The sequence below is a fragment of the Cupressus sempervirens genome, chromosome 5, assembly GCF_028749045.1.
Source record: "Cupressus sempervirens isolate cs-2001-9-10 chromosome 5, ASM2874904v1, whole genome shotgun sequence".
Taxonomy (NCBI): domain Eukaryota; kingdom Viridiplantae; phylum Streptophyta; class Pinopsida; order Cupressales; family Cupressaceae; genus Cupressus; species Cupressus sempervirens.
Window position 1 is genome coordinate 590,219,187 of NC_143122.1, and position 14,950 is coordinate 590,234,136.

General features: G+C 32.8%; 1 protein-coding gene across 1 annotated transcript; it reads left to right on the plus strand.

The window, feature by feature from the left end:
* Window positions 1-454: 454 nt before the first annotated feature.
* On the plus strand, window positions 455-1,955 carry LOC149557302 (putative F-box protein PP2-B12). Its single transcript, XM_089785963.1, has 3 exons — window positions 455-675; window positions 768-886; window positions 1,233-1,955. Exons 1-3 carry the CDS (start codon window positions 490-492, stop codon window positions 1,696-1,698), a joined length of 771 nt encoding a protein of 256 aa, XP_089642089.1. The 5' UTR covers window positions 455-489; the 3' UTR covers window positions 1,699-1,955.
* Window positions 1,956-14,950: the final 12,995 nt, after the last annotated feature.

The following is a 14,950-nucleotide window of genomic DNA, read 5'->3' on the forward strand; positions in this document are numbered from 1 at the left end:
ACTCCTTCTATCCTCTAGAAAACTCCTTCATAACTTCAAGATCAAAAGAATTAACAAAAATATTTTAGAGAAACAAATTATTCTAATTGATAGATTTAAAATAAAAAGAAATAAACAATAAAAATAAAATAAAAAACATTTAACGAAGTAGGAAATTTTGAAAAATAAAATAAGAAATTGTACACTAACATCTACGAGATACATTACCAAATCCGAATAAGTAACTCCAACATATTTGTTATCAATATGTAACCTTTTATAAATTCTAATATAATTTGTGCCTTTATGCATACTCTCCATCTTTATTCTCCATCTTTTTTGAGGTCTAACAATATTCAATTTCCACACATCATGTCGGGAATCATGCCTTTTCCGGGCTGTCTTCCACGCTACCAAAACACCAGCGTAGTTTCTAAGCATTCTTAATTATATATTCCAACGCCCATAGTGTTGTAGTTACGCAAGCAATTCTGAAACTCGTAACAGAATATGGGGAATTGTTGTCAAGGACAGGGGAGCAAAGGCGATGCAGATGCAGAGAGGGAGTGGGAGAGGAAGCTTCCCACAAATTACAAAGAAATCCTTGCCAGGGTCAATCCCCCGGTGTCCTATAAATCAATGGAGGAGCTCTATCACAAGTTTTGTAATTCACTTCTTATAGGAGGAGGAACCCAGGTATAGTAACCCACAAAATAATGTAATATTTTTCTTGTTCCTTCTATGTTCTTAACAGCCTGACATATTTTGGATGTCTGTTAAAAACGCAGCGAATTTGGATGGACAAATCTACGGGCACATTGGCGTACATGTTGTCTGCAAGAGCATTGGAGATCACTTGGGGTAATGACAATCGCTACTGGTCGTGGGTGTCAAACGAACAATCCAGGTTACTTATTTACATCACACCAAACAGTGATATGTCTCTTTTAAATTCACGCTGATTATAAGTTTGAATATCATACAAAAGGGTGCTGTGTATTGTTCAAATTTTACCCTTTTCCCTTTCTTCTTTCTATAGTTTTTTTTTATCGATAATGGTGTAGAAGTTAAGTTTTAGTGTGTGACCTATAAATAGGTTCGGCTCTATTGCTCTAGATAACTTAAACATCATATACTAAAGCTTGATTCTTAACCTAAAAGTGTTAAATAATAAAATTTAATTTCTTCCTTAATATGATGTTTAAGAGTGACCGCCATAACAAATAATGACATGGCTTGATCAAACGGTGCAGATTTGAGAAAGTTGCAGAGCTAAAACTGGTTTGGTGGTTTGAAGTGAGTAAAAAGATCGACTGCAGTCTCTTGTCTCCAAACACAGAGTACAGCGTTGCGTTTGTTCTCAAAATAGATAAAAGAAAAGGGGAATCCCAGTCTCACCCATCACCATTCACGTTTTCACTTAAAACGACTGAGGGGGAGTTGATAAAATCAGCTAGATTCTTGGACGATCTTGACAAATCAATTGAAGTGGATGGGCATGAGAGGACTCCTGTGATAACTGGCGAGAAAGGATGGATGGAGTTTGTTGTGGGCACCTTCTTTCTGAAGGAGGATGACAGCAGTGCTCAAACAAAAGATATTGAAGTCAGTATGAAAAACACGGACGTCAACTTTCCTAAGAATGGCATTATTATTGATGGAGTTAAGATTAGTCCTAAGATGAAACGATCGACCACTGCGGGAACAATTAGTTCTTGATGTAGTTGGAATTGAAAGACCTCAGATCATAACGATCCCGACTTTCTTTCCATCAGTAGTTCCTTTGATGTATATTTAAGTCGTTAGGTTGATATGTTAGAATCTGCTTTCCCTTGGTTCTCCCATATGTGAACTCATTTTTACTCAAAGTTGTGTGTGTCACGTAATTGTAAGAGGAAATCTACAATATCACATATCTATTTTGATAAACTTTTTTATAAATATACTGACATAGATATTAAAGTATTTTAATGAAATCTTTGATTATTATTTTTTATTTATGTATGAGTGCTTTAATAATATGGGAAAATGACATTTTAATTCACTTTTGTTCTTTAATTATTTTTACAAAGTAAAACATAAAATTAATATAGAAATTAGATATAAGGGATATTGATCTATACTAAATTTGAAGCATGCTGATATACTTAAACTATGAGTATTTAAAGATAGTGAAAATTAAAGTGTCTCAAACTTATCTATACTACACATCCAATTATTTATTTAATTATTTGATGCCTAGATTGTGAATTTTTTAATCATGATTTGTTGTCTATTGTAACATTCCATGGTGAGTTGTCCTCATACCAGAAGGTCAATCCAGAAGATGACACCAATGCACTTTATTCCTAGACAAGAAAGTAGGCATCTCATTTGATAATGATATTTTGTCATGTGTCAAAATTAAGAAAGTTTGTCTAAGTCATTATTATAGTAGAGGTTCTTGTGATATTCTATGACACATTCCTCTGATAGGTTTGACATGTGTTAAAATTGAACCTTGCATGAAGAATATGGGTGTTTACTTTGGCTTATAATGGTTTCAAAGAGAATCAAATATTTATAGTTAATTAAGATATATTTTCATATACAATTATAAGTTTTTTTATTTGCTAAAAATTATATGATAACTATTAGACGTGTAAAAGCATATGTCACACCTATTTTTAGAAAATACATTTTTCAAGTTTTCACACATGCTAGAGGGGTTAAACAATATTGGATAATGTTAATTGCATGCTTAAAGAGGTGTTAGAACCACTTGTCACATAGATATGGATGCCAATCTTTTTTGCTTTCTCTAGAATCCACCTAAAAAATGTAAGTATCTAAATACTTACATTTTTTGTTTTGGCCTAAGAGAATGTTGATGTAATTAAGTTATTGTATCTAGTGATAAGCTCTCCTAGGTCCTTATTACACATATCACTTAAGTTTACTTTGCTCACATTACAATTTAATATCATCTATATTGTTGGTGGTTATATCATGTTATTAGTTATCCACCCTGATTACATCTTCCACCTTTAGTAGTCTTGTAACACTATCATTTTCCCATCTTATGTGGCTAATAGTTTGTACATCTAATATCCTCTTATCTTAACTGAAAATTTAAGAAATGCCAAGAGAAGGAGGGAGTGTATCAATATTTCAAAAATTTAAAAGTAAATGCAACTGAATGAACACAAAGTAAACAAAGACACATATTTATCTCGTGGAAACCCTTTTGGGTGAAAAACATGATATCACTAATCACTGCAAATGTGGGCTCCAACCCAATACATCCAAGGCTCCAACCTTGTCAACAAAAAGAAGGCTTCAACCTAATCAGACTGAGGCAACTGCCTCTAAAGGCCACAACCTCTAGCTAACTGATGAATCAACAATATTATAACCACTTTAACTCTTGTTTTATCATAAAGTGATAAAACACTGTAAACAATAATATAAATGCATCAACACAACCATTCTCACTTAAATGAGTTCACAACTGTAGTAGATGAACTTCTTGTATCTAGCCTCACTGCATAAGTGATGTGTTCTTCACACTATTGCAGTAGATCTCCTTCCTCTTTGAAAATATGCCTATCCCATTAAGTGTCTAATCCCTTATTTACACCCTATATTCAACTCACCCAAGAAACCAACATCACTTCAAAATGAATCCCCAAAAATATGTAGTATTTGGTCCAAAAAAAACTTGTACTCATCCTGTACACCTCTGCCCATGTTCTCCTATCACTTATAAAACAAATGATGATCTTCACTTCAAAACATCACGAGACTCCTCTTCTAGGTGCATTCATCCCATTTTCTCTTCAAGCAATTATGTTTTTTAATCATTATTGTCATTAATTATCAGTAATGATTTTAGGACAGAAGAACTCATCATGCGACCAATGTACAATCTCTAGCATCGATTTTCCAAAATAATTAACACTTCTTTGAATAGCTTCACCTAACATGCATACATTTTATCTATTCTAAGAAAATGAGAATGCAATTTGGTGTATCCATATAAGAATTACTTTCAGTGTGTAGCATGTAGAGGCCTAAGCATAGAAGATAGAAACATCTAGCAACCATGCAAATTTGAAGAAACAAACAACCAAGGAACCCAAGAATCTATAGAATCATTTCCCATAGGCTAAGCTTGCTGCCATGGATGGAACATGTCTGCATAAATGATAGGCCAACACTAAGGCAAATAAATATAAAATTATTTAATACTTTAAATGAATTTTAGCTTGGTCTAATCATGTCAACCTAGTAGCATAATCTTGTGAAAGGTGTTTGGGAAATATGTCATCAAGGGATGCTAGTTGCGAAATGAGGGATTATGAATGCAACTGCAATAGGTGAAAGTAAATCTATGGAAAACCAAATAAACATTGGTGGCATGAACTGTCGATTCCTTGCAACAGGAACATAGAAACATATATAAATATCAATATATAGAAATAATAATAACATAAATAGTTTTAGAATTTAATCAATTTTCCTTTTATAGAGGATAATTAGTGATAATTTAATTTAATTTAATAATATTTATCTCTTTTAATTAATTTCTCTCAATTTATTGAATATTTAATTCAATAAGTGATTTTTTTGGAGATTTAATTCAATTTGATCAATTTTAATTCCCTTTTGACGTGTAATTAGAAAATGGGTTTAATTCAATTAATGTGCTAGGACATTTGAGTTAAAATTAAATAGTTCATGGTGTTTTATTACTAATTATCATTTTATATTTAGGAAATAATTTTTCTTTTAGAGATTTAGTTCAATTTAGTCAACTTAGTTTCTTTTTTATGTGTAATTAGCAAATGGGTTTATTTTAATTAATGTGCTAGGACATTTGAATTAAATTAAATAGTCCATGGTGATTTATTTCTAATTATCATTGTATAATTAGGAATTAAGTTTTTTTTTTATTAAGATTATTGCATTTTAAGTGTTTTATGTAATTTGATACATTGATCAGATTAAGTGATAGAAATAGATATTAGTATGAGCCCTTACTTTCTGACTTGCATGGTGAATAAAGCACAGACGAAGCTTACATTATTTCAATCATGAGAAAATGATTTTTTTATTAATTGTAGAATAACACAATTTTGATCTATGTAGAGTTGTTTCCTTTGTGCAAAAAATGTGTATGCTTATAATAATCTTTCCTCCTGCCACATATCATATATTTTTAGATAGTTTGAGTTTACAAAGATAGCTTAAAACATAATGATTCTATTTTTCTAACCAAGGAATATGGGTGTACGTACAAACTTATTTTCTACCCACAAATCATAAACTAGTTTGTTATAATAGTGGACAAAATTAGAAGATAACATGGCTTTTCATATTATTAACAAACATGCAATATGGATTGAAAGATGGCCCATATTCTCATCAATTAACAAATCTTCAAGCTTGAGATCACAATGGTAGACATGTCATCTATGGTGGAATTCAATAATGTTGATACCTACATGCTCCTTGCTCATTGTTTTTGTTTGGAAACTTTATTGAATGTTTTACCTTCTATAATACTTTTCATTACATAATTAGATCCTTTTTCTTTCTATTTATTACTTCAAACAACTGGAGAAAGTTCACTTGATAGACAAATCACATGATAGAAATATCATGCTTGATCTTCCTCATCATGTAGAATAATATTATAGGAAGCATGTAGAAAACTATATACATGTGACATGAAATAGATATTAGTAAATACTATCAATAATATTTACACATTATTCTATCTAAAAAATTGATTAAATATTACTTACATAAATTAAATCATATGCAACATAAGATGAGAAAATGGGATGAAATAGAACAAAAATAGAACACATAAGTGAATGTGATGGTACATAAAATGGATAAAATAATGGTATTAAAAAGTCATAAATATCTCTCATCATTCCCCCCAACTTAACATATTGCACATCCTTGCGCAATCATTATGATCAAGAGGATTTTAGTTTTAACTAGAAGCTATTTGAGTTTATATATTTGGCTTTGTCTCCAGCCTAAACCATGATAACTCTTGTATAAACACAAAGCCCCTTTCTTTACTTCTTATGAATTGCTTTGTGAAAAAATTCAATTTTCTATTTCTAATACTAATACCCCCTTCAATGTTTTCATCATTTTTTTTCTTTTTTTTTCTTTTTCTTATTCTTTCCTTTGCATTTCTAACATTATGGTTCAAATGATTATATGTATGAGTGGTCATTAAAATTTTATTTTACAATGCACAAGCTTATTTAGAATGGGTGAAATAGGAGACAAAATGATGGATATAATGGATAGTGTGATGGGATTATTAAGGGCAATGGATGGAAGATATATAATAGGATGACATACCTCCCTTGAACTAAAAGGTTGACTATCCATGGGAAAGAAGGAGAGGTTAGGTTGGGGTGTTGCATAGTGATAAATATATAAGTAATATAAATAACATTAAGAGATAAAATAATGAAAAATAAAATTGATTATTTTACCAATATGCATGGTCAAAGAAACCAAGGTTGGAACACAGAGAAATGCAATAGTTTCCTCCTCAAAAAATGATGAATCAGCAATAAGGAACAAAAAAAGCATCCTAAATGGCAACACCACAAAAGACTTCCATTTGACTAAAATCACTAGAGAGCATATTGTTCTAGTTTCACAATGCACACACCATTTCTCCTAAGAAACGGGGACCCCCTTGTAAAAAAAATTCTTTTATAGACCCTTAGTCTAGGGTCAGAATCTTTTTAGGGCTCTATCTAGTGTTTGAGATTAGCCTTGCCCTCTGCCCGAAAAAACCCAAATCCCAAAATTAGAGAAAATTGGATAATGAGTTGACTTCATAAAGCTAAGGGGTGCTCTAGCACACTAGCACACCTAGCGCACCTAGTGCACCCCCTAGAAGTGTGCTAGTGCGCTAGTCATGCTAGTGCATAGCACACTCTCTTGGAAGCATGCACCTATTTTTAGAAAAGTCATAAATATCTCTCATCATTCCCCCCCCCCCCCCAACTTAACATATTGCACATCCTCGTACAATCATTATGATCAAGAGGTTTTTAGTTTTAACTAGAAGATATATAAGTTTATAAATTTGGCTGCATCTCCACCCTAAACCATGATAACCCTTGTATAAACATAAAGCCCCTTTCTTTGCTTCTTATGAATTGCTTTGTGAAAAAAAATTAATTTTCTATTTCCAATACTAATACCCCCTTGAATGTTTTCATCATTTTTTTCTTTTTTTTTGTCTTCTTATTCTTTCCTTTGCATTTCTAATATCATAGTTCAAATGATTACATGTATGAGTGGTCATGAAAATTTTATTTTACAATGCACAAGCTTATTTAGGATGGGTGAAATAGGAGACAAAATGATGGATATAATGGATAGTATGATGGGATTAATAAGGGTGATGGATGGAAGATATATAATAGGATGACATATCTCCCTGCAATTGAAAGGTTGACTATCCATGGAAAATAAAGAGAGGTTAGGTAGGGGGTGTTGCATAGCGATCAATATAATAAGTAATATAAATAAAGTAAAAAGATAAAATAATGAAATATAAAATTGAATATTTTACCAATATGCATGGTCAGAGAAGCCATGGTTGGAACATAAAGAAATGCAATAATTGCCTCCTTGAAAAATGGTGAATCAGCAACAAGGAACAAAAAAGAAGCATCCAAAATAACAACACCACAAAAGACCTCCATTTGACTAAAATCACCAGAGATCATACTATTGTGGTTTTATAATGCACACACCATTTCTCCTAAGAAATGGGGACCCCCTAGTAATTTATTTTCTTTTCTAGACCCCTAGTCTGAGGTCTGAATCTTTTTAGGGCTCTATGTGGTGTCTAAGATTAGCTTGGCCCTCTGCTTGAGAAACCCAAAAACTAGAATCAGAGAAAATTGGATAATGAGTTGACTTTGTAGAAGTAAGGGGAGTACACTACCACACCTAACACACCTAGTACACCTTTAGAGATGTGCTAGTGTGCTAGCTATGCTAGTGCAAAGCACACTCTCTTGGAAGTGTGCACATGCGTAGGTGCACACCTCTAAGAGGTGTGTTCCATCCTGCAACTATAAAAGCCCCAAATACCCCTCCCCCCTTATGCATTTTCTCCTCCAAGTGATTCAATGGTGCACCTCCATATCCTTTGAGGTGTTCCATTTTTTTCATACCCTACACACATATAGACAAACATTTAAGTAAAAAGGTGTGCACCTTGCGCACCTATCCAAAGTGCATAAGGTGTGCACCTTTATTCACTAACAAAACCAAGAACTTAAATAAAAAACACCTTATGTGACATGTGCATATGTGCACCTATCTAAGATGTGCATATGGGCACCTTAAAAATCCCAAAGCTAAGACATAATAAGAATGGTGCATAGTTGTGCACTTTTCTATGGTGCACAATTGTACACCATTTTATTTGGTTAAAAAAGAAACAAGTCTTTAAGAGATTAGGGTGCACGCATGCGCACCTTGCAAGGTGCACATATGCACACCCCAATTTTATATTCTTAAGGCCCTTTGTAAGGGTGCACATGTACACACCCTTTGATATGGAGCTTGCATTATTAAAAAGAGGTGCACCTAGCACATCTTCAAGGTGTGCAAGGTGCACTAAAAACTATGCAACATAGCTTAAAATAGGGTTTTATAGTGTTTTAATTAGTTTTAGGGTTCTAGGTCTAATTTTTACTAATTAGGGTTTCTTTGTGATTGGTTTTTCCACCTTTTGGACTAATGTGCTTCTATTTTGTGTAGATATAATGACTTCTTCTTCATCCTCACGCATAGTAAAGATTGCTCCTAAGATAGTGGTTTTCAAGTTTTAGGGTGTACCATCAAAATCTTATTTATGGGATGTGCATTCAAAGATTCAAGATACAAAAATAGATCATATTGACTAGAATGCATTCCTAGTTCTCTACAACAAACCAAATGGGAGATCATCGATGGTTTCTGCACTTATTAGATTAGGACTAGTAAACACAACTTCACACCCTATTTTAGTACAATCTTCCAAGTTGATCATGGCTTTGGCTGAGAATTATGTTTTAGAAGAGAGAGTGGTCAAAAGCATAACAGGAGATATCATTATCGACTTAAGACCAAAGGACATTGAGAAAGTATTTCATCATCCAAGGGTAGACTAATATATAAGGATGTCATACCATCAAGTAGAAAGGTGGTATAGAGACAATGAACAAAAAGAAATTGAAATCATTCAATCTTTATATCTGATTGATATAACCCCTATGGCCCAAAAAGTGAGGAAAGTAGATATGAAAAGAGGTTACATGAAGGGTGAGATCAAGCATTCCATAGCGCTCCTGAGTAGGATCATGGGATTACCAGTAGTAGGAGACATAAACTTATGTATGGTACACTTCATAGAAACAATTAGAATGACAATGATGTCAATTGACTGGGCTACAATGCTTAGTGAGAATCTAGATGAACAACTAGTGGTCATTAAAACTGATCCAAGGTTCTATATGATCTCATACTTTGTATATATGTAAGCAGAAAGGACTACTGATTACCTAGAGCTATTTAAGATAGGAAGCATGCAAGATGCTAATGCTTGGCCATATGTGCTATACCCCCAACTAGTGAAGAAGAAATTATCAGATCAAAGTAAAGAGTACCGAATAGTGAATAATGCTTTTATTTTTGCAATAATCAAATCAAATTCATTGAAGGTGATTACACAAAAAGGATATCAGTAGAGGCAACAACAAGAATTAGAGAAATAGGTGCCTACTACATCCAATTTAAGATATTCACTTACCTAAGGGTAGTGGGCACAATGGTAAATCCTAAGAAGCTCCCTAGGTATCCGTCTGATAGACTCATTTTGCCAAAGATAACAAGGCAACCCATGTCTATGTATGAAAGAGTGAGAAAACAACATAAGAAGACCTAGGTATGACCCATCACCATACATCTTTTCAGTGTTAAGCAAAAGTAGGACATTATGAATTTTGATTTAGAATGGGATTAGTATCCTTTAGAGGATTATAACTCCCCTCATCCATGGTTTGACAATATTGGCAAAGTCAAATATTTGGTGGGAAAGCAATTTGAGCATGAGGATGCCATAGAGGATAACTAGATGAATGTGGTAGATGACTATGATATCTGAATCAGAGATTATTGTAGGATGACTCTTTATCTGGTAGAAAAGGTCTCGAAGGTTGAGGTCTCATTGAAATTAGTTCAATAAGATATAAAAGAGGTCTTGGATTCCTTGTGTACAATCAAAATAAGATATTTGATCAACCAATCATGAATGCAGAGATTGACAGGGAGGAGAACACATATATCAACTACATGGTGAGACATATTATCCAATTAACCAAAGATTGAATCAAGAAACCCTTCAAGCTAGACCTAGTTTTGCAAGCAATAGTCTTCCAAGCTACAACCCACCTAGTGAAAGGTAGAGGGGCAAAGGTTATAGTACCAATATTAACATCCTAATCACCAATAAGGCTAGAGACTATATCAACATGATAGGGAAGTTTGGTACTTTAAGGTGGAAAAGGGAAAGAATAAAAGGAAGAGGAATTCTCCTCAAAAAGTTAGGTCCAAAGCTTAAGGGACTCAATCCCAAGAGGAAACTAAATCCCCTAAGAATCATGAGCCTAGAAATGTAGAAGCCACTCAAGTTCATGATAATCCACAAGGGCCACTGCCAAAAAATGGACAAAGATCTAAAGAGGGAGCACCAAAATTATTACTAATTGATCAAGAAGAAGCACAAGAAGTGTCTCCACCTAGTCAAAATGAAGAGGCCTCTACATCAATATCTAAGGAGGCTAAGAAGGAAAAGACTCCAATAGGAAGGACTAGGAGACAAAAGGTGATAAGAAGGCTTATTCCTATTTCTTTAGTTCCAAAACCCATCCCCAAAGTGGATGAAGAAGATGAAGAGGATGACCTTCCCTTGAGTCAAAGGACTCATCTTGCTAGAACTATAGAGGAAGAGAAAAGAAGGAGTTCTAATTTAATTTTTCCATTCATTCCTACACAACCTATTTACGTTACTACTTCGAAGGATGAGCTACATCAATGGATTAAAAAGTAAGAGAATTGAGGAAATGATAAATGTGATATGTTAGATTTTGACTTCATTCTTGTGGGAATTGAACTTGTTGGCAATAAGATAAGGGATACACCAACAAATCATCCTTTAAGAAGGGATTGGAGTCAATCACCACCTCAACCACAAGGACTTTAAGGTGCCCCACCATCACCAAGTTAAGATTTATCTTTCTTGGATAAAGGATCAGTCACTCATCTCCCTCCTATCAATGAAGAACAGATGCAACTAGTGCAAGAAGAAGAGCTACAATAGAGACTTGTTGATGAAGTATCATAAGAGGGATAGATATATTGATCTTAGATTGGTTTTGACAATTGAGTGTCAACACACTTAAGAAATTGTCTATGTTTATGCCAAGTATATAATAGATGTCAAGTTGTAATGAGTGTCGAGTCACTCATGTGCCGAGTAAATAGTAAGTGTCAAGCAGATAGATAGACCCGAGAAAGTTTCAAGTGCTGAGTGAACAATACATGTCAAGCAAGTTCAAGTGTCAAGTCAGAAAAAATTCCAGTTAGTGTTGAGCATCAGTAATCAGCAAGTGCCAAGCAACACAAAATCAACATAAGAGTTTTCATTATGCAAAGAAACATATCCAACTATTATGGAATTTTCCACTCAACCTAATTTCAATCAACACATACAATATGTAGTAAGCAGCGATGGAAGCATTTTTATTTCTTTATGGGCCTCTAGGATCTATCATAAAGCAATGAGTGTAAAAATTGAGACAAGGTGAGATCTGTTGCTTTATATATACACACATTGCTGGAGGATGCTATCACTATTCCTACCATAGATAGTAGAAGTGTTGAATATGATCTATGGTTGATTCATTGTGCATTGCAATTAAAACAACACATAAGGCTTTGAAGGTATTATATTATTAAAATTTGATATTGCAATTCATGGGGATCATTGAGGTGAATTTGGACAGACCTGGAGACATGAACATAGATAAAGATGAAGAATTTGCTAAGGATTTCCATGAATATTTTAAAGAGTAAATATTTTCTCTTATTTAACTAAGCCATGGTGGTAGTGCCTTGTTACTCAAACTAGATTACTGTTATGAATGTGCTAAATGCAATCATAGATCTAATGTTTTTCTAGTATGCATTGATGGTGAAGTATTACAATCACCATGGAAACATATATACTTTGATATTTTTCAGAGACTATAGACTTTGGAGCCAATAAAGATCACTAAAATAAGTCAAGATGGCAAAATGATTTTAGACTTAAGAAATGGGGTATCCCACATCACTGATACAAACAACAATGGAAAGAATATGCAATATGAGTCTAGATAAGATGCATGGAACAATATTATAAATGACGTATACATTAGGCCCGATACAAGAGTAAGTGTTGTATAAGAAGAATTCAATGGTAGTAAACTCTAGATGTGGAGACAAAGGTTGAAATTAGATCTTTTCTCCCATACAAGGCTTCATAATAATCTTGCTATGTTATAGGGAATCTAGAATCACTGCTCCTATTAAAACAAATGATTTCTTACCTTTGTTTGAGGCTTGATGGGAGTTTAAATCTGGGATTAAACAATTATCAGAGATGGACACTATAACATGGCAAAATAAAAAATGTATTCATCACATGACTGAATAATATGCACCAAGAGAAATTAATACATGAAATAGTCAACTATGTTGGGTATCTGACAATTAAACTCTCCAGAGCAAAAAAGTAAATTGGTATAGAGTATGAAATTTTTTTATGAAACCCGATAAATAGATCAAGTCCAATTTACAATTAAACTAAAAGGATTTATTATCAAAGGTATATGGGTATGTGTAGGATCATGGTGTGCCAAAAAGTGGCGATGTGAAAAAATAGAGTTTGAAGATGTCTAAAAGCACTTCAAAATCTACTCTGACTTTTTTTCACCTATCCAGGTACCAAACCTGGAAGTTAAGGTTGAGCCTTATAAGATATCCAATTTGACATCGGATATCTGATTTGATATCAGATATCCGATAATTAGCATAATAATATTATAACAATATAATTATTATAATTATTATACTATAATATAATAATATTATTATTATATTATAATAATATAAAAATATTATATTATAATAGTATAATATTATACTATAATAATAATATTATATCATAATAATATTATAATGTATTATATTATAATACTATAATATTATATTTAATATTATAATATATAGTAATGTAATATAATATAATATAATATAAAATATAATATAATATAATATAATATATATATATTATAATATAATATATAATAAAAAAGTATAATATATTATAAATTATAATAATATAATATAATACATTATAATAATATAATATAATACATTATAATAATATTATATAATATTTTATATTATAATACATAGTAATGTAATATAATATATATAATATAATATAAAAATATATAAAATATAATATAATATAATATATAATATAATGTAATATATTATATATAAAATATAATATAGTAATAAAAATGTAATATATTATATGTTATAATTAATATATAATATTGCGAGCATATTGGATATCTGATATAATATTGGATATCTGATACCTGCGCATAACATAAAATAAAAACACACACCCGCAGGCCCTCTTATTACGTTAATTTGGGGCCAATATTGCAAAAGCGATTGGATATCAGATATTAAGGCATGCTTTTTTTTCCAACTCATTTTTAACCTAAATTAAATAGATTTTAGGATGATTTTGTTTGTTTTAGTTGAATCTAGGGTTTTTTTGAAGAAAATGGTTAAAATTAAGGTTTTTTTTTATGTATATTACGTTTTGCAATTCAATAGGAATGGCTGATCAAAATGATGACACTGAGGCAGGGAATAATATTCCTCATAACCCCCCACAAAATGATCCAATACCCCCACAAAACCATCCACCAAATGATCATCTACCCCTTTAAAACCCTCCTCAAATCGAGGATTTGATAAATGAAAATCTCACCGAGTTGAGAGGTTTGCATAGAACATATAATAATGTACCCCCATTGGCTCCTATGTTATCCATGTTAAACACCATAGTGGATAACATTGAAACCCTTACGAACCAACAAAATGTCGCTCTTCATTGGCATGATAAAATGCACAAGATGTTTAATGATGGTTTGGATTATGATGAGGTTGTGGCCCTCAACATAACCAAAGATGATTTGGCTAGCCTTTTTGCGAACTCGAAAATGGGTTTACCAGTCGACCCAAAAAAATCTAAACTATTGATTAAATGGTGCACAAATGATGCAATACGTGTAAACTTTTGGGATTGTTGGTGGATGGTCTTTGATATCCCTCCAGATGGAAATTTAGACATACCATTTTATTTCCTTAGAAAATTATATGCAGAATTTGTGTTGAAACTTAAAGTGAAGTTTTGGAGCATGAAGCCCAACATGGGTGTAGGACTAGGATCTCCTTAGGATAGACCCTCTTCCCAGTGGAAGAAAGCTGGCACTTATGTCCCCCCCATTGATATCTCCCCCCTTCCTTGAGTGCAACATCTAGATATTATGATAGAGGCTAGCTCTCAGACCATCAAAGCCATTCATAGGCTGAGTAGCCTAATGATATCTTAGGCTAGGTCAGTTCTGCCTCCTCATGTTGGTGCCAGTTCATCACCAGCTAGCTCATCACACGTTTGTGTGCCTCACACTTGCATTACATGCAAGAATATTTTCCTAGGTCCCATAGGTGATCTTTCTAAGTATCATTTTGTATTAGATGAGGATACTAGACACACTCGTAGAGGCTACAAACCCTAATGTGAGAGAGGAGGGGAATG

Coding starts and splice junctions, on each gene's coding strand:
- LOC149557302 (XM_089785963.1), top strand. CDS start 490: ATGGGGAATTGTTGTCAAGGACAGGGGAGCAAAGGCGATGCAGATGCA. Junction 676..767: donor TTATAGGAGGAGGAACCCAG/GTATAGTAACCC, acceptor TTAAAAACGCAG/CGAATTTGGATGGACAAATC. Junction 887..1,232: donor GTGTCAAACGAACAATCCAG/GTTACTTATTTA, acceptor CAAACGGTGCAG/ATTTGAGAAAGTTGCAGAGC.